Source organism: Protopterus annectens, chromosome 3.part1 (assembly GCF_019279795.1).
Source record: "Protopterus annectens isolate FY-2018-M chromosome 3.part1, PAN1.0, whole genome shotgun sequence".
NCBI lineage: Eukaryota > Metazoa > Chordata > Ceratodontiformes > Protopteridae > Protopterus > Protopterus annectens.
Genome location: NC_056732.1, coordinates 137448615 through 137468795, shown reverse-complemented (window position 1 = coordinate 137468795; position 20181 = coordinate 137448615). Strand labels below are relative to the sequence as shown.

Here is a 20181-nt window from a genome sequence, read left to right as displayed (position 1 = left end):
TACCTAGAGAACATCACTATCGTGCACTACAGAAAATAAAACACCCCTAACCATGTTCGGTTAATTGTGGTAATGAGGTTGAGGTCTCTGATGGGCAACAAACCACATTGCTTTTCTCAGCACTGTCTGCATCTATCCCCTATAGACTTTCAGATATTGGCCAAAACACTGTCCTCCCCCATACAGCTTTTATTAGGCAATATCAAATTGACAAAACTTTCAACATGTCAACAAAATGTCAGCTAATCAGCATAAATCTTGGAATGCAGTTGGAACAGGTTAACACTGTAAAAATACCTTGAGCTTAAAGCAAAACATCAACCCAAAGAAATCTAAAGGCACTAAAGAAGAAGCTCAACTTCCTCCAGCCTCTCCTCAAAGGATGCAGCCATCTATGTAGCTACCAAGACATTATTTAAAGCCAGAGTGCCCTGGCAGTGCAAGGCTTCAGTGCCTTCCATACATTTAGTCCCTTTCTGTGCATTTGCTGGTCTAAAGGTGGAGGTGTCCGAATCTACACCAAGCAGCATACCTCCAGGTTGGTTAAAGAGGATGATGCACTGGAGTTGCTCCAAGTCCAGACTACCACAAAGTCCCACACCACATCCTAGCAAGCTGAAAGTCATACTCTATATGCCCCATGAGGACCATAGTTCATTTGCAGACCTAATGGAGACAATTCACCATTTAACCCAATACACTACTCATGGCAGGTCTAATCCCACTTTTAACGGAATCCTAAACAACCCCAAATTAGCATGTTCAGATATTCCTAGACTATGCAAACATTAACACTGTGGACCAGTTAGTGCAAGTCTACTAGAGATACAAATATATTGGACCTGGTACTCAAATTTGGGAGAACTCTGCCCCCCTCCACATACCCATGTAGTGTCCCCTCTGAGGATCAAACAAAGTAGTTTCCTATGAAATAAGAATCAATTCCATAACCCCCAGCAAACCGTGCAATAGTTAGAAACATTACATTAAGTGACAGCCTGTCAAAATTTTCAAGTCCTCCAAACCCAGAAAACAAAGCAACCTGTGCAGAATTATACAGAGAAGCTCTGCACAACCATGTCAACGACTGCACCCATAGCTGCTTTAACTACCAAATGTAGGCCCAAAACTCAAAAAACAAGCCATCCTCATGGAATACCAACTTAAAAAGTAAAAGTAAATAATGAAGTGTTAACACAAAAAAAGATGAATACTCTTGAACTGAAAAGACAACTTAGAGAACTAATTAAGTCCAACAAAGCAAATCTTGATGTAGGGACACCATCCCAGGCCAAGGACAGCCATAAAGCTTTTTTTTAGCTATGCTTGAAACCTTAAAAGCAGCACAAAACAGTCTGGCAAACTGTTGGTAAATGAAGCCACGTTCATAAAACCAGGAGATACAGCAAATCTTCTGGCTGCCAAATTCACCTCCAACTTTATTCCCTCTCACTCCCAGCCACAGGTCTAAGATGTGATCCAAGGCCAAGAGCACAGGCTTGATGGGCATAGATAACATCCCAGGACGCCTCCCAGATAGCCAATAAGACCTATCCGGGCCACAGGTGTCTATTCAGCCACAGCATCTACACAGGCACCATCCCAAGCAAATGGAAGACTGCAGTGGTCATCTCTCTGCACAAAGAGACTATCATCAGACCCCAGGAACTACAGACCCATTAGTTTGACATACAAAGTCATGGAAAAATATCAGAACTAAATAACAATGACATAGAAAATCTGCAGACACTTGATCCAACCCAGTTTGGTTTTTGTCAAAGGCAGGTCATGCCCACTGAACTTTGAGAAGGTTGCCAAGGTAATGGATGATGGCAAAATGGTGCACATTGCCTAGCTTGGCCTAGCAGAGGCATCTGATATAAAACCCAACTCAGGCATTGTAAAACTCATGGAATTAGGCACAGATCCCTATGCAATTTGCTGGACAACCAGTTGGCTCACAGTGAAGAACCAATAAGTTAGGATTGGAGAGACCACCTCCACAGAGACTGGTCACCAGTGGAGTCCCCCAGGGCTGTGCAGTGGATCTGTTTCTCTCTGGCCATCTATTTTTCAAAAGGCAAGACCAATGTCAAAGGCTACTGGCCTAACAAGTTTGCAGAAGCAATCAGAGAACCCCGCCCCCAAGACACTAACATCTTACAGGAAGGTCCAACACAGACAACGGACTGATGGCAAAGCCACGGCTTAAAAATCGAAGCCAAAAAATGCAATTCTGCAATTCAGAAGTCAGCCAATAAGAGGAACTACAAATGGAAAAAAAAAGCAAACACACCCCCTTCTAAACGTAGACACAGCAGTCAGGGATTTGGGGACCCATGTAGACAGAAACCTGATTTTTGACAGACATGCCTAAAGTTGTAAGGAAAAAAGGAAAATATTTTGTCTCATTCAGCTTACAGGTTCATATGTCAATACTAAGCTGGCTGCCCAGAAGGGCCATTTTAAGTCTAGCTAATAACCTGAGATCAGAATCAAATGCTGTGTCTGTAAAGATCTTATGCCAACCCCTTCCCCCAAAGAATGATTCATAGGTGAATACCAGACTAAATATCCTGAAAAGCCATTCTAGCCAATAACCAGAGATCAGAATCTAATATTTTACTTTGGATCCAAGGAGGTGAAAACCTTAATCAAATCTTAAGTCTACGAGGTGTAGATATTCAACATGCCAAATACACCCCACATAACTAAAGGCATGGCATCTAGGGTTCAGGGAAGACAGTGCCACTGTACTCAGCCATCATTGGGTATAACATCCCCTTCTTATGTACCTAACCAGGCACATGCAAATGGAACATCCACAAAGGTCCCTCACAAAAAGAGCACAGGGTACAAACACAATCCTATGCAGATCATCCCAAATCCCTCTCTCTATACCAGTGACTGCAAACCTTTTGGGCCGTCAAAAATTTGGAAAATGCCTATCATGACTCTGCTAGTATGTCACCCCCACCCCAAACAAGAGAGGAACAATTATTTACATATTCATTTATTTACAAAAAAAAAAAAAAAAAACAGTCCCAATCATGTGCGCTGTTACGCATTATAAAAGTAAAAGAAAAATCAGTGACTTACAATATGGAAAACATATGCACACTGATAATTGAGCTTAAAATAGTGCACCAAAAATACTCTTTTAATAGTAATTTTGAATTTAACTGAAAAAAAAATATGGAACACATTACATTTGATTAACATCAATTAATGACTTTAGTTGCAGAGTTTTAATAGACAAGTGAAGGGTCACATATTTCTTGTATTTTTGTTCATTCAGTTTCTTTGGAAACATGCATGTCTTAGGTTCACCATCACTGCTCTATACTGTTTCCTACAGACTTCCCAGAGATGATTTATGCCAGGTACACAAAACATCCTTGGATCCTGCTCAATGCTTTATGAGGGGGACTATGTCAGGTACTTTGAACACTGTGTCGAACATAACCCTGTCTTAAGTGGTTGGTAATCTAAATTCCAAAAAAAAAAAAAAATTCAGAAAATTGCTTCAGCGGGATTATGTAGTGCTTGTTTGTTAAAATTAAATGAAACAAAAAAAAAAAAAAAGCTTACTACATGCAGATACTAACAAAATGTATTGCCACCATACTGGATCTCCTAAGCTATGCAAATATAAAAGCTTAATCACATGTGTGTACTTTATCCTGAAGACATGCACTGCAAACAGAAAGAAATATCCCTATGCCAATGACTAGAGGATGTCACTCGTCACGTAACAATCCCCATTTTAGCTATTTGAGGTAGTTTTACTACCTCATCAATCTGAATGAGACTAACTTACTACCTAGTTGTGACCACCAGTAAAACAGTCTTGTCCCTTTTGTTTCTCACCTGATTTACAACAAATTCACCAGAACCAATTATGTCTCATACCACTAACCTGCTCTGTCCAACTATTTGCAAGCTGTACGCCCATAAATCCTTACCATACATATAACAATGCTTGGCCGGTTCATCTTTACTTTCTACCCCCAGCTGTATGGTTCCACATTGGAATGATTTCATATGGAGATGTTCACTGAACAAACTTCCGTTAAAAGGATCACTACGGTATGGCACACTGCAATCACAGTTATGTCCAAGAGGCTGTTCAGAGGTGGAAACTGCTGGGACACATTTTCTTTACTTGCACCAGAGTGGTGCACTTTTGGACATTATTTAAGACTGTTGTGCCTCATATTTTTCCCCTTGTAGTTGTCCAAATGTTTATTTGCAGATTATGGATGTTTTTGGACTCCAGACATACATAGAGCAGATTTGGTATGGTTTTCAATATTGTACTACCTATGGCTTTGCAAGGTGCAAAGAGGTGCACTCTACATTTAAATGTCATCTATTACTCTTTGTGCTTCTTCAAAAACGTGGTTGGTGAAATGGGGATACGATGATTTTATTTTACAATTGTAACATATGTCTTACTTACAGTTTTGCTTTATGTCTTTTAATAAACTTTGTTGTATACTCTTAACGTTAACACGACACAATTTTTTCATATGCATTTCATTCTGAAGCCATGTTCCATTCAAAAAAGACAGGCCACATGACAGAAATGTCACATTTATAAACACAAGTACCTGCTGCTAGTGAAAGGATATGCAAACTGACCCATTTACTGTAATGCAATTAATGGGCTCTTGCTAAATACAAGTACCACCAATGTTATACGCATCTGTAAAAGGGTTACGAGATTATGCTAGCTTTTAGAGCACTGCCTTATGGCTCGGGTTTTCAGAAATCATACCATCCGCCAATAAGCAAATGATTAAAAAATAAAGCAAGCGGCATGACACTCAAACCATATATGACTTTCTAACAAATAGGAGTAAAACCACAAAGCGCACTAGGCAAAAAGCAACAGTGAAAGCACCAATCCAAAATGCATACCAACATTATTCCTGCACAAAACACTACATGCAGTTAGCGCACATGTATTTTATATTTAAACTACCCCCCCCCCCAAAAAAAAAAAAACATTCAAGACAAACAAGAAGTCTACTTTATCAGTTCTGCAAAACCGGATATTGCCACGCTACGTGCATTAGACTCAACTCTGTACTACCACTTCCAACCTAAACTTGCACTTTTAAGGTAAGCATCAGCTTTCTCTTACGCTAGGACACCTCACTAGACAGGGCAAAAGAAACTTTCCCCATTTGTCTAATGCACGAGCTTCCTCTTCTTCTAATGTAACTGACACTCGGACAGGTGCATCTCAAAGTAATACTTCCTTATAACAGAAACACAATACTTCCTTTACAACTCGCATGAAAGCTTCCAACACTGCTACCTTACGCCAGGTGTCCATTAGTTGCTAGCCTAACAACTAGACTACACATTCCCATGCTCTTCAAAACTTAACTCTCCTGATGTGCTAATATCTCCCCAAACAGACACTTTACTTCTTCAATTTACAGGCACCACGCACCAATAAGACAAGTGCATTTGGAGCTGCAGCGTAATTATTGGGTACTGTACTTACCAGGGATCGAACTCGTGGATGATACTCTCAAATCGAATGACTGCAAATAGTCGGGAGCTGAAACCAGCCAGCCATGCCAGGAAAAGTATTGTGAAAGAAAGGAGAGACTGCCAACCGGCTGGCTGGGATAGACCCCCCGAAAGGCCTCCTCCCCCTGCGGCACCAGAGGGCCGATTGTACACCACCACCGAACTGCCAGAGTTAACGGCAGTTTTGTGCTTGTTCTCATTAACTGAGTGCTCCGCCATGTTTAACCCTGAATTTAATCACCTCCTTTAATGCGGGCTGGAGCTAGACCCTACCCCTCCGGATGGGTCGTGGTCAGTCTCCTTGGCAAAAAGTCAACACGCCTGATTACGGGGAATACATCATTGCTGTAGTGAAAAGGACTACCTCTGAACAGTGGTATGACACTTCCACAGAAGCTACGCGAGGAAGGCGGGATTAACGTCAAACAGGAACACCATTCAGCCTGTCACAGCGCGACAAGTAGTAATATGAAGGCGTAAACAAAGCTATCATGTCCACCAATCTAAAAACAACAGTTAGACAGTGACTACACAAGTAGCCAATACAATGCAAAGTTAATAAGACTGCCACTTCGGCTAACCCATCAAATACTGCTGTGGGAGAGTAAAGCTGTATTTATACCGGCGGGAAACAGTAATGCTTTGCAGATTTGTGATGAAGTATGGTTAGTGATTGAAGGGAGTATACGCTATTCAACTTCAATCTGTGGTTAATCCGTCAGTGGCGGAAATAAATTGGCTAAATCAAGTTGATCGACAAGGGAGGGTACCAACAAGGTGTCCACCAATCAAGTAAATGAATTTGTCACGTAATTTCACGTTCATCCACTCTTTAATAACGTTGCCTCGTTAGTAATTTTTAGGCCTAAAACCAATCAAAAATGTTAGCTCAGTGCTAAGAAGTCCTCCCCAGTTTAGAGTAGTTACAGGTAGTTGAACAGTTATGATTTAGTAAGTCTTAATTAATGAATGAGTAAGAACGGCTGGCAGAGTGTATACTAGTGCTTTTGGTTAAGACTGTTATGACAGTGAGTTTTTGTACCTTTAGTAGTCATTTAAACAGTTTAAAATTAGTTCGTATCGACTAGCATTATGAAATGGACTGTACAGGAGGCTGAGACAACATTCGAAGAACAATAAAGATATTAATATTCGTTTGTGCGTGTTTTTGGAGTTTGTGACCCGCTTGTGTGAAGCATATTCTTTATTGTCCACTGGAGTCGCTGAATAGTTAAAAAAGTGTATTCCTGCGTGCAGAAAAAAAAAATGAATGTGTGGATTTTTACACATTGTGTGTGTGTGTGTGTGTGTGTGTGTGTGTGTGTGAGGGGGGGGGGTGTTGGTGGTGTTGCAATGGCACAGTTAAAAAAAATGCTGGACAATGATCAACTGTGTTTTGTGAGTACGATACATAGATATAACTTATTGTCGGTTTATGCAGATTTTTCGCTTCAACCATAGCGTAGTGTCTGTATGTGGATCACAGGGACGTAGATAGTCCAGATTTGATGCTGTTATTTAATATAGCAGTGCACCTTGCCCGAATTAATAGGTGAAGTGTTTTGGAATAATGAAACTGTAGAAGAAATGGCTGACGCACGGTATTTTGTAATACATTTATGTAATTTGTTTCGGTAGAGTTTAAATGGCGGTGTGTCTTCCTATGGTTAGTAGTTAACAGCATTCTCTGTGGGGTTTTGGATGGTGATACACAGCCTAGTTAAGATGTAGCTACTGAGTGAGTCTATATGCAAAGGCGTCACTTAGCTGTAATCTGAGTGGGCACAAAATCCCCACATCTCTAAAGGGGGCTACCAACGCTTGCCCCCTCAAAAACTGTTACAGATTTGTTGGAGAAAATAATTACCTGAGTTTAGAGCACCAATAGGCTTCCAGAAGCGGGGTGTAAATGCTCAGTCCCAATGCACCCCTAAATTATATATAGTATTTCCATAGTCACACCAGTTCCCCTTCTCACACAATCCAGCACATTGCAGTGAAACTTGCTGCAATATTACATTTTCTGAATAAAGCTGCAACATAACCAGTGTCATTTCAAAGAATGGCTGTCCATATGGCATATCTTGACCTTACCAAGGCATATGATGCTACACCACCTGCCATGTTATTAAGCTGAATGCAGTCCATATTGATTCCTGTTTAGTTAAAACTGGCTGAGGGACAGAACACGCACAGAAGTTGGAAGGTGCATCCTCCGAGACCATGAACTTAATCAGTGGGGTGCAACAAGTATCTGCGGTAGGACCTCTCCTCATTAGCATATGTTTCTGTGATTTCCAAACCAAAAATGGGGAATTCTGGTTAATAACTGGCCTATGGGTCTTTCAACAGGGAGGTAAGGCATAAATGGAAACATAGTCCAGTTGTCTTGTGTTATGCTTTTTATGCCATATTTGTTAAAAGTTAAGTAAGTTAGCTGTTTTTTTTAACTGATATCTCAAAAAGAGTTATTTACTTGCCCCCCCCCCCCCAATATTGGATACTTCAAGAGATAAAATCAGTGATGATATTCCTTCGCATGTATTCTGACACTGCTCCTGGCAAGACGGTTCTGTCATAAAAAGCACACACACAGTCTCACAGTGCAGGCAGTACTTTGCTAAAACCAACAAAGAGAGAGAAAGGGTTTGCAGACTCCATATACAAAGAGCTGTAGCCACAAACTCTGCCAGGGACCTAAATGCTGTAACAGGCAATGCTACTCACAATACCAATGAGCAGGGTTTTTTTTAACAAGCATTCTGCCCAGACCACCAAAGACAGCTTCTTTTAGTGTCCAGTGCTGATGTCTGATCATGATGGAAAGTTAAAAAAAAAAAAAAAAAAATTGTGGGTAGCTTTATGCTGTTGGATACATTGCAGCCCCCCACACACATGCATGCATAAACCATAAGTAGTGATAATTTTACACTGATTTCAGCAAACAACATGTATGTGTGACATTGTTCCTACTAAGCCAAATCATTGATTCTTTAACTGTGATCAAATGTCACGGAGAAAGGCACTTTTATCCATAGGCTCCATCCCCATCAATTAACTATGTATTCATCAGATGTCTGATTCTGATTTAAACAAAATGGTTACAGTAAAGTATTCAGACATGTTTTGCACAAATGCACACTTATCCTGTAAATCCAATTTAATGACTGCTTAACTTGATCAAACAACAGCATAGTCTGTCATTTTCATCCACAGGCAGACCCATACCTATCAGTTATAGCCTATGTGTTGACTTTACACCTCAGATGTTGTAGCTACAATAATAAAAAAGTAAGGGCTAACATAATCTATTTCAACATTCTTTCAGACTAACACATGCACAATAGTTTGAGTAAAGCAGTTCACTTTTCTTCATACACATTAGTGCTGCAAGGCCAGATAAATGGGTTTTAGCAACGAACAGCAGGGTCTGTCATTTTTTAGTACAAAAAGCCTCAGTACACAACACTTCTAGCCATTTTGTTGACTAAATGTGTACACCTCAGTTGTCTGATTGTAATAAAATACAAAAAGGCCATTTTTTTGCTTTACTGTTGTTTCACGTGCACTGTAGCTATAATAAGGTATTCTAGTTTTCTTTACACAAATATACCCTACAGTTGTGTTGCTGCACTGGATTAATAACTTTAAAGGGAGAAGATGATGGCAAGGTCATTTTTTTCATTCACAGTTATAAGCGCTTTTGAGTCTACTAAAATCTACATGAGACTTCAAATAATTAATTGTCTGATGAAGTCTCATGGATTTTAGTAGAGATAAAGTACTTATAACAAATGTAATCAGTTGAAATGACTGTTTTTGGGGTGTGTTTCTTCATTGCAGTTTTGGCAGCGTATGTTTTGTTGCACCTGATTAGTAAAGCTTATTCTGTGAAGTTTCATTTGATAATTTTCCATTTGTTGGATTACACCTCTACCTTTTTGACACTCAGTGTTATTAAATACATTTCTGTAAATTTGCACATTGCTATTCAACATAAACTTGACTACTGTTTTAGTCACAGTAATATACAAATTATTTAATAATGTTCCCAAAATATTAAGTTTCTTTTTTAGGATGTTATGTGTTATTTTTCATTATTCTGCAGCCCTGAATAAATCTTTCTGGTATACTTTTGTAACAGTTTAATATAGCAATTTACTAATATACTATCTAATGGCAGCCAGGTGTAGTTGTGAGACGATAGTTGGCACACACAGTGTCACTAATGTGTTATTCCAGTGATTTAAATAAAAAAATTGAGATTGCAGTATCTTAAGCACTTCTTTCCCAGAGTTACAGTGATCTAAGAATTAGTATATACGGAGTAAAGCTGTCACTCCACCAAGGGTGCAATGCTTTTTAAGTGATTTTAGTAGATTTAAGTTTCAGTCTTTTGCTTTTTAAGTCAATGTTGTTTTATTAATACAACATAACTTCTACATTTTCTGTGCAGTGGTCATGCATGGTGCACTGTTTTCCACTGGTGGTTGGCCCTTTTGTCTACCAAAATCTGTTCAAGTTGTTATTTCCAAAGAAATCTTGTGGTTTGAACGTCACGCTGAACTTAAGACCATGAGTTACATAGCCTCCACTTCAACACTTTTATAATTCACATTTTACTCATTACATTCATTTTCATCCACTTTACAACATAATTAGCTACTATCCCTATTTAACTCTTCGGCTTTACATTTTATTCTCTTTTTTTCCCCTTTCCAAAGCTCCTCACCTATCAGGCCCATGCATCTGCCCTGAGGTTTTATTTTATTTACTATTGTCCTTCCTGTATTAGGGGGATAATAAATATTTTGCCATCTGAATCCTTTGCCGTTAATCAGCTCTCACAAGTTTCCATCTTTTTATCATTGTTCAAAATTTTGGCCTTCACCTCTCCCCATGACTCCTTCAGAAAAGATATCAGAAATTCTTGGCTGTCAACAGTCCTAGATATTTTAACTTAAAATATCCCCAAAGATGTGAGTATTTTTGCATCAACCTATGTGTTGGTGCATAATTTACACAAATTGCTTTTGTTTCCTCCTTATTATTTTATATTCCAACACTTGGGCAAACCGTCTTAGGATAGTGAATATTTCTGAAATGTCTGTGACTGAGTTAATAATATGCAGAATGGCAGTCTGCAAACATCACAAGATTCCTCTACCCATTCCAGTCAGCCCTCCATATAGTTTTTGCTTAATTTTTGCACCAGTGGTTGTAAATATAGAGCAAATAGCAATGGGGATAGTTGACACCCTTCCCTGGCCTTGCTTCCAACTTTTAATTTAGGTGTTACCACGCCATTAACATTTATGAGTGCATTAGAATCCTCATATGTCAGTTGAGATAACTTAATAAATTTCATAGGAAATGCCATTTTATACATAATTTTCCATAAGTACTTCCAACGTACTTGGTCAGATGCTTTTTTTCTTCCAGTCCTATTAACACTAACCTTTTATTCTCGTATTTAGTGTCCATATGCATCGTATGCATTTTCAGTATATTCTTTGCCTAACCTTTACAAATCAGCACTGATCCATACTGACAATTCTTGAAAGAATCCATTGCATACACTTTGAACATTTTTTAATCATGGTTTAATACTGAGATTAAGCGATAGGAACTTTGGTTGGCAGGGTCCCACCCTTCTTTTTAGTATCACTGGTATCTCTGCTGTTCACCAGAATTATGGTATTCTTTTCTGTTCCATAATCATGTTTAACATCCTATACCGTATCAAGACAAAACTTCCATTCCTTCCATATTTCTATTGGAGACTTACCCCATCCTGGAAATTTTCCTATGACCTGATTCCCTATCTGTTCCTGTAACTCCTGTACTGTTGTAGGCCTCAATAACTGTAGTCCCTCTTCCACAGTTATCTTAGATATCCACAAATCCTCCAAAAATTCTCCCAGTCTTATTGTTCAGTCTTTTCCCTCCTTCTGTGTTGTATATAGCACCCTGTAATCCATCCATAACCCCTTTTTATCCCCATTTTTTCACAAGATCACTGTGTTATATCAGCAGTGACCGTCATCTAGAGCCAATGCTTGCACTGCTGGGTGGCTAGCCCTGTCATGGTTGTTCATCCATACTACAGAGATACACACACACACACCTATGCCCAGTTTAGAGTGTCCAGTCCACCTACTGCATTGTCTGTGGAATGTGGAGGAAACTGGAGCTCCTAGAGAAGATGCCCACTAACACAGAGAGAGCATGCACAGAAGGCACCCCAGCTTAGAGTTTTACCAGAGAACTTCTTAAATATTTAGCCTATACTCCACTCTCCTTTCATAATTTTCCAGCTGTAGGATCGCTTGCCTTTAACTATACTTCTCTCAATTTCTGCTGCCTTAGCCTACCTGCTAGAATCTTCTGCAACTCTGGTATAGTTTCAAAATATTGTAGCCGTATTGCTTCTTGTTTCCTTTCTAATGATTCTACAAATCAATCTTTCCATTTTCTTTCTAACTCTCCCAGTCTGTCTGCTCTGCCCTGCTTACCTCCATACTCTTCTCTTGTAATCACCTTATTAATTTTAACTTAATAAAAATAAAATAAAAGAACGCACTCAGGAGTGGAAACTGGACTACACAAAAGTTTTATTGAGCGCTTTCATCAATATTACACTGTTGACTTCCTCAGAATTCTGAGATTCTGAGGAAGTCAATAGTGTAATACTGACAAGCGCTCAAAACTTTTGTGTAGTCCAGTTTCCATTCCTGAGTGTTCTTTTATTTTATTTTTATTAATTTTAACTTGATCTTCATGAATGTACCACTTTCTTCCCACTTTGTCTCTCTTCCTGTATTCTCTGCTGCATATCTTCCTTGATCATTTCCCATCCCTTGATTACATTCATCTGACTCTTGTTTTTCTCTTTTATTCATCATCATTTACTGCAAATTTTCCTTTGTTTATTTTTCAGTCAGACTCACAAAAACTCCAGTGCCTTTCTCCCCACTCATCTTTTAATAACATTTCCCCACAAACATTCCAGTGTTTTTTTTTATCCTTCAAACAGTGCTTTTATAATAATGGACTTTTTCTCAAATCTACACTGACTGGCACATGATCTGATAATGTTCTAGGATACACTGACATCTGTTTATAAGATCCTCATGTTCTTTTGTTATATATGACTTATTTAATTTTGACCGACTCCCATATGAATTGAAAAACATATATAAATCCCTTTTTAATTGGTAAGCTATCCCTCACATCTACCAATCTGCATATTTTCAAAATACTGCTCAGCAGGCTTCTATTATTTGTAACCTTTTTTGCTCTCGGTCCCCAACTAACATCCTCTTTTGCTGTAACTAAATTCTAATGCCATGCTATCATCATGATTCCTTGGAAGAAATTTATTGTTTCCAACATAAGCTGCAACAATTCAGCACTTTTTATCTATCTTAGCATCACCCTATCACCTCCCCAGTTACCTTTCACTAACACAAACTTTCCCTGCTTTGTCAGACCTTTGCTCATGTATACATATAGATACTCCTTTCCTTAACAAAGTTATCACCTCTCTTTTTCCTTTTTTCCTTTTACGGCCATCTGAAATCCATCCTTAAAACCGTTATTCACAAGTTCCTCTTGCTCATTTTTCTGTCAATGTATTTCTTGAAGAATTACATTTTCTGCTTCACTGAGTTTGAGATATTCCAAGATAATCTACATTTTGATTTGTCTATGGGACCATTTACATTCTAAGTTAATACACTTAATGCCATCTCTTATCTCCTAGCTATCATTTCCTTGTCGCAGTGTTCCTTTCTTATGCATAATGAGAGGAGACTTCCTCATTTCCAAATTCTTATTCTAGTTTTGTTTGACTGTACTATCTTACTCTTAATTTGTGTTGGTAGCTTTAAATACCACCATCAAAAAGTCTCCTATTTATCTTTATAGGTTATAGACATTTAGCCCCCTTCCTTACTTAAACTCCTTGTATTTTCCTTTTTATTTGGTGAACCAATGCTCTCTTTCAATGCTTTTCTTCCCTTTTTTCTTGCACCTCTCATTTGTCCCTGACCTCCCCTTAAGAATATCTACTTTTCTTTTCCTCCTGCTTCATTCTTTTTCCTCCAGTTGGTTTGCTTCATACTTATTCTGTTCTCTTCACTTCATACTTACTAACTCTCTTTTCTATTCTTATTCTTTTTCTCTTTGTTGCCTTTGGTCTAAGAATTTAACCTGCCCTTTCTTTAACTATCATCTCATGACCTTTTTCCTACACATCATCCCCTCATTACTTTTTCATTTGCATATAACCTTAGAAAGTCCTGCTAAAAACAGCTTTTACTAAGTCACATATCGCCGTCAAGTAAAACAGCATAGTTTATTGCACATCTCTGCCAATATATCCCCCCTGCAGCCTAGTTTCTTATTCTCCCGTCCATCCATCCTCTACAGTATCCTCCTCCTTTTCTTTGTGAACACAAAGACTATTTAGCAGTTAATAACTTATAATACCATCTTCTTTTATTTCTGTTGTCTCTCTACATTATTATTTATTTCTTTCTTGTCTGTCTAGTTATACTCCACCCCCAGCGTATCATTGGCAATTTTATATTTAACCTCCTGTAGTAGCTCTGTTGCCTCTCAGCTCTCTAATAACTCATTTATGTGATATGTCTCTTATCAGCACAGCCCTCTCTCTTCTCTGGTAATATCTTATTTTAGAATTCCCATGTTTCTTCTTCCCCTGTCTTACCCACCTTGTAGTCCTTATCTTCACCAACTCAGATCCTTTATCATCTAATCATATCTTTGATACAGTGTTGTTAATTGTTTCCACCATTCATCAAGCTAACCTTTGTGCTCACTTTAGATACAGGCTTTCCAAGTTCATTCTTAGAAGTACCAGTTGACTTCAGAGGTGCTGTCATGACAAAACATACTACGAATTCTCATTCGTCATTACCACACCTCTCAACCAATCTTGACTGTTCTTTCCCACCGTCCTTCCTAGTAGTTTTCCCCAGCATTGTCCTTTCTTTATATGTAGAGTTTAACATGGTGACCATTAATTTACTAACCTTTCTGTGCCTAACTTTCTAACATAAATACCACTGTCTCACTATTCCACCTTTTCTTTCATCTTTTAATAACATTTCTCCATAAACATTCCAGTGTTTTTTTATCCTTCAAACAGTGCTTTTATAACAATATATGACTGACATATATGGCACCATTCGTGCTTACCTTGTATAAATGACATTATTACCATATGCACATCACTGATCCATTACTATACACATCAGTCCTTTACAAATGTTATTTTTCAGTCTAGTTTATCTCATTCTTCAAATTTGTATTCCATTCACTTAGTCTTCTTCCTGTTGCAGACATCCAATTTCTCGTAAAATATGACTATTCACTAGAAATTCCTTCATCTTTTTGGTATGCTTCTCCATTTTTCTGTTTTTGCATTTTTTTTTTTAACTATTGGGAAAGGCTTAACTGGCCATCTCTCCCCTGAGCAGCCTGCTTTTCCCCCACAACATGTTTGTCTCTTTTGGATAAGGCTTCCTGCTGGTACAAATTGTTATTGTCTCTCTATTTCATTCCTAGCCACTTCTTTTTTTTTTCCAAAATCTCTTTATTTTAATTTTCTTTTTTCAAATAACAACAACAATACGGTAGCTCAAAAACAGAAATAAACAATACAAATACCTATCTAAAGAAAACCGACAACAATCTTGTTCCGAGAAAATTATACATACATACATATATATACATATATATATATATATATATATATATATATATATGAAATTTAATAAGGGCACACATCGTAATAAAGACATGTTTTAATATTTTTGGGAGTTGATTGATATTAATGTACAATATAGCTGCCTCCCAAGTAAGGGTTGATTTTTCATATCCCATATTCTCTAATCTTACTCTCAAGGAACACCATAAGTTGTGTATCTTAGTACAGTTCCGCATGACATGTAAAATATCAGCTGTCTGATCCGGACAATGGGGACATATAGGTGAAAAGTTAGGAATGAATTTATTTAATTTAGATAAGGTATAATATAGATTGTTATTTACCATAATTTGTGTATATAACAGCTTCTTGAAAGGAATGAATTTGATTGTATTTTTAATGGCTAGTTTCTTATTTTCTTCAGTCAGTGAATGATTTTTCATTTGCCAATAGTTTGAAAATAATAAAGAATTCTGATGTTTTGCACTCATTGCAATTTTATAAGTCCTAGAAATTGGTTTCCCTTTAATCGCAAGATTTTCAAGTATTAATTTAACTAAATCTTTGTTCTGTAAGTCAGTGTGTATTTGTGAGAATTTAGCATTTATAAGATGATGAAGTTGGTATTCCTAGCCACTTCTAGTTGCAAAACTGTTTTGTACCTGTAAAAAAAAAACTTTGAAAACTGTAGGGCGAATCATCTAAAGCTCGATGTCATGCTTTACACAACTTTAAATGTGGCATAAATTTGTTCCTTTTTATTCTTGTTCCTAGTGATTACTCATTATCTAGAAACGCTCTCTTTCTTCTACTTGAAGAATTTGCCCTTTCGATAACAAGTTTAGCAACTGTTTCTTTCTTTGTCAAGTTTACACTTTTACTATTATGGGTCTCAGAAAACAAGAAGCAAGCATAAAGACATGTAGACCTGGTGCATTCTAGCCAGCTATATATTCTCCTGTGGTAAATCTGTCCATTTACTGGACTGTTCCACCATAAAACTTTAGAAGTCATTCTTTTTGGTTCCTTCAAGGATGTTCGTGAATCTTATTTCCCATCTAGCTCCCTATCTTCTATTTCTAATCATTTTTCATTTATGTCCTCTTGTGCTGCTTCCACTTTGGCCAGTCACATTATGCGCTCTTTCTCCACTTTTTGTAATGCTCTTAAATCATCTGAGTAACTGGACAGAGTGGTTTTGACTACATCAAGCCTTTTATCTGTCTTCCCTATTCACTTCAGTAATGTTTCACTGATTTTCACAATCTCTTTGTATACCTTAATGACCTTTTCTTATATTTCAACTATTTCCTCCGAAGTCTTCTGGTCTGACTTCAGGGTTTGAGTACCTGGTTCTTTCCTTTGTTGGACTTCTGCTGATGATAAACTAGTCCCTTGTTTTCTCTTCTTTGGACTGTTTATAGCTTCCTTTTTTCATTCAAGCTAATTGATCACTTGCTTTACATGATTCTAGTAGTTTGTTGGTCAATATTAACTTCTTATTTCTTTTCATTGTATTTCATGGAGGAAAGTGCAAAACCCCAGCCGTTTAGTTCTGTGTCATACTGGAAGACCCAGTTGCAATAATTTTTGGTACTGCTGCTCTTTCTGTGTTTAAATTTATGAGCATCAATCACATAACTCACATTTCTGTCATAAAGTCCTTTCTGACATTTGTTTTAAGAAAATGCTGAAACTTCACATGCAAACCGAGGTCCATTATTATAAGTTCCAACGAACAATTGCATTTCCCAAAGATAGGTCTAAAATTAATTTGTTTATGAAAGTCTTATGACTGAGAGTAAAATGCTTCTGACCATTTTCAGTGAGCTACCAGTAACACACAGCTAGAATGCGTCAATGTGGTACACACACAAGGAAGAACAGGTAGAGACATCACAAATTCGAAGTATCCTATCATCTGCTGTTTTTTTTCTAACTTGTTAAGACATAGTTACCATATATAACTGCATTTTTTCTGGACCATTCTGATGCAGGGACTGCAGTTCATGCACTTATGTATCCAATAGCATAACTTATCATGTTTTAATTGTATTTTTGAGGATGTCATTTATGCAGCATTTTTGTAACATTTAGTTCATGATTTGTTATGATGTTTGTTTTGTTTCTTTTACCTTTGCAATGCATGGTAGAGATAAATCTGTTGAGAAGTGCATTATAAATAAATTGATTTCATGACTGTAGTTTAGGACATATTCTTTTTGTATCATAGACAAGAGTGTTCAGTTGCTTTTTTGAAGGAGTTGTGATTAAGATCTGGTTCTTTAACATGATAGATGCAAACTGGTCGTGATCATGTTTCCTTGCCATAACCCTCTGAACTACTTTTCTGTTTAATACTGTTTTTCCTTCCTCTTCATTCTTTTTCCAGACACCCGGAGTACCAGTTATTCCTGTTATGTTCCTTTCCTCTTGCCCCTTTATGTTTGTTTGTCGTCTGTTATCCGGGTTAGTACAACTGAGCCAGTGGCCCATTTTCACTGGAAACGCGAGGAGAAAAGCTCTAGACAGTTATTACAAAGTTACAAAAAAGAAAAACATCTGACAGTGAAGTTTTATGCAAACATTACAATAATGTGCTTTACATGAGAACATTAGAAATTTACAAAAGGCAGAGAATGAAGTTTACATAAACCTTACAATAATGTGCATAACATGCAGTACAAGGTTAGAATTTTTTTTTTGTTATTCAACAAAAAGAGAAAGAGATGCAAATGGGCTAGGACACTTGCAGTAGATGGGTGTTAAAAGTGTGAGAGGTAGTAGGGTGAGATTTAAGTGGGATCGTTGTAGTGACAGGTGTTGGCATTTAGGAGAAAAGTTTTAAGTTTGAGTGTAAAGAGATTTATGTTAGAAATTATTCGGATGTTAAGGGGGAGTTTGTTCCATGCATGGGAAATACTATATTTGTAAAGAAGTTTACCAGTGTTTTGTTTGGTTTATATGTGTCCAGAAGGAGCTGGTCAGAGCTATAAAGAGTTCTGGGAGGGGTATACTGTGATATTAGTGAGGACAGAGCAGGAGAGGAAAGGGGGTTTAAGAGCAGAGTATGAGTCATTTGCAGCTGGGAGTGAAGCAGGTGCTGGGGGAAGTCAAGCCACTGGAGTTGTTTTAGTGCATGGCAGTGATGAAATTTGTAGGGTTGGTTACAAGCAAATCTTGCAACTCTATAGTATGATTGACAGAGTTTAGCCAGAAGGGTAGATTGTAGGTGTGAAAAGATGGGGGAGGCATAAAGTAGACATGGAAGGAGGAAGACCTGAGCTAATTTCTGCCTAGAGTCAAGAGCTAGGTATTCTTTTATGTCTGTAGAGTAGGCCGAGTTTTTGATATTTCTTTTTGATACAGTGCTGAATATGGGTATCAAATTTTAATTGATCATCAATAATAACACCAAGAAGTTCAGCATGTGGGTCAGGTTGTATGATGGTATTGTCGAGAGAAGAAATGGTGAAGGTTGTTTTAAGGTTGGAGAGAGTTTTTGGAAAAAAAGAGTAGTAGTTTTTTTTTTGGGGGGGGATTTAGAATTAGTTGGTTGTCGGTTAGCCATTTTTCTACTGATAGGAAGCTATGTTGAGTAATAGAAAGGAGGTCAGAGAAACTGTCAGAACAGGTAGTAAGGGTAGAGGTGTCTACATATTGTGTCAGGGAAGATGCTATACAGGAAGTATGCAGTTGGTTTGTGAAAATATTAATGAGTAGAGGGCCAAGAATCGAGCCTTGAGGCACCCCAGTGTGGATTGGTAAGTAAGGGGAGCATGTAGTCTGCCATCTTACTGATTGTTGTCTATTAGTGAGATAGCTAGTGAACCATTTAATAGTAGAGGGAGATAAGATGAGTTGTGATAGTTTACTGAGAAGTTTGGAGCGTGATATGGTATCGAATGCTTTAGAATGGTCAAGAAAGAGGCAAGAAACCAGTAAATTATTGTCCATGGCTTCGGCAGCAGTTTGAGTAAAGGACAGTAGGGCAGTAGATGTACTATGATGAGGTCTGAAGCCATGCTGCATAGGGGTTCAGAGGTTACTGTCTAGAAGGTACTTAATAAGCTGTCTGTGAATGGATTTTTCAAGGAGTTTAGCTAACGGAGAGAGGATATCAGTAGGTCTGTAGTTGGATGGTTCGTTGCTGTTGCCTCCCTTGTGTAATGGAGTGATAAAGAATGATTTCCATATATCTGGAACGGTGGATTTTTGCATAGATCTATTGATCAGGATAGAGACGGCGTAGGCTATTGAGTGAGCGGCTAGTTTAAGAAAGGGGGGAAGGTTGTCAGATAAGGGGAGCATGACTTCAGTTTAAGCAGGAGAGATTTGATGTAAGATGTTGGGATAGAGTCAAGTGTGAAAGAGGGGGTATTGGTGAAATGTGGAGTGGATGTGTGTGTGTGTTATTGTTCTAACCATTGTGGGTGAGTTTGTGAATATATTCAATGAGGTATTAATTTAGAAGAGTGGCAGTTTCAAGGGGGGGGGTTGTCGGGGTAGGGGTTGGGGGTAGAAGGGTTGCCTGGGTGCAGGATCTTAATAACAGAGTGCCAACATTTTTTGGGGTTAGACTTATGGGTGAGTTGGGCATTGGAGTAGAATTTTTTTTTGTCTGAATTGATGTGTTTTTTTAGCCAGATTACGTAGTTGTTTATATGTTTGGAGAAGAGAAGGTGATTTAGTTTTATTACATTGTTTTCAGGCGCTATTTTTTTCATAAGAGTGAGAGTATCTTTTGAGAGCCGGGGGTGTGGGTTGTTTTGATTCTTACTTTTCTGAGAGGTGTCAGGGAATCAAGGATGGAGAGAAAAGTGCAATTGAAATGAAAGACCACATAATGTTGGGGGATGTCTCAGAATAGACCAGTTTATAGAGTTTAGCATATGATT

General features: G+C 38.0%; 1 protein-coding gene and 1 long non-coding RNA gene across 3 annotated transcripts in view; one reads left to right on the top strand and one right to left on the bottom strand.

Moving 5' to 3' along the window:
• The window catches only part of STT3B (STT3 oligosaccharyltransferase complex catalytic subunit B), a gene marked incomplete in the record, with an annotated part of 781351 nt that extends 775426 nt beyond the window's left edge, over window positions 1–5925 (bottom strand). Inside the window, 1 exon segment of the mRNA XM_044066668.1 lies at window positions 5519–5925. Within this exon segment, the coding sequence (XP_043922603.1) occupies window positions 5519–5766 (248 nt within the window).
• A 125-nt stretch (window positions 5926–6050) lies between these two features.
• Window positions 6051–20181, top strand: part of LOC122798044 — a 423491-nt gene continuing 409360 nt past the window's right edge. For both annotated transcript variants that reach the window (XR_006364208.1, XR_006364207.1), the window contains exon 1: window positions 6051–6339. This is a non-coding gene — a long non-coding RNA (uncharacterized LOC122798044). The remainder of the gene's footprint in view (window positions 6340–20181) is intronic.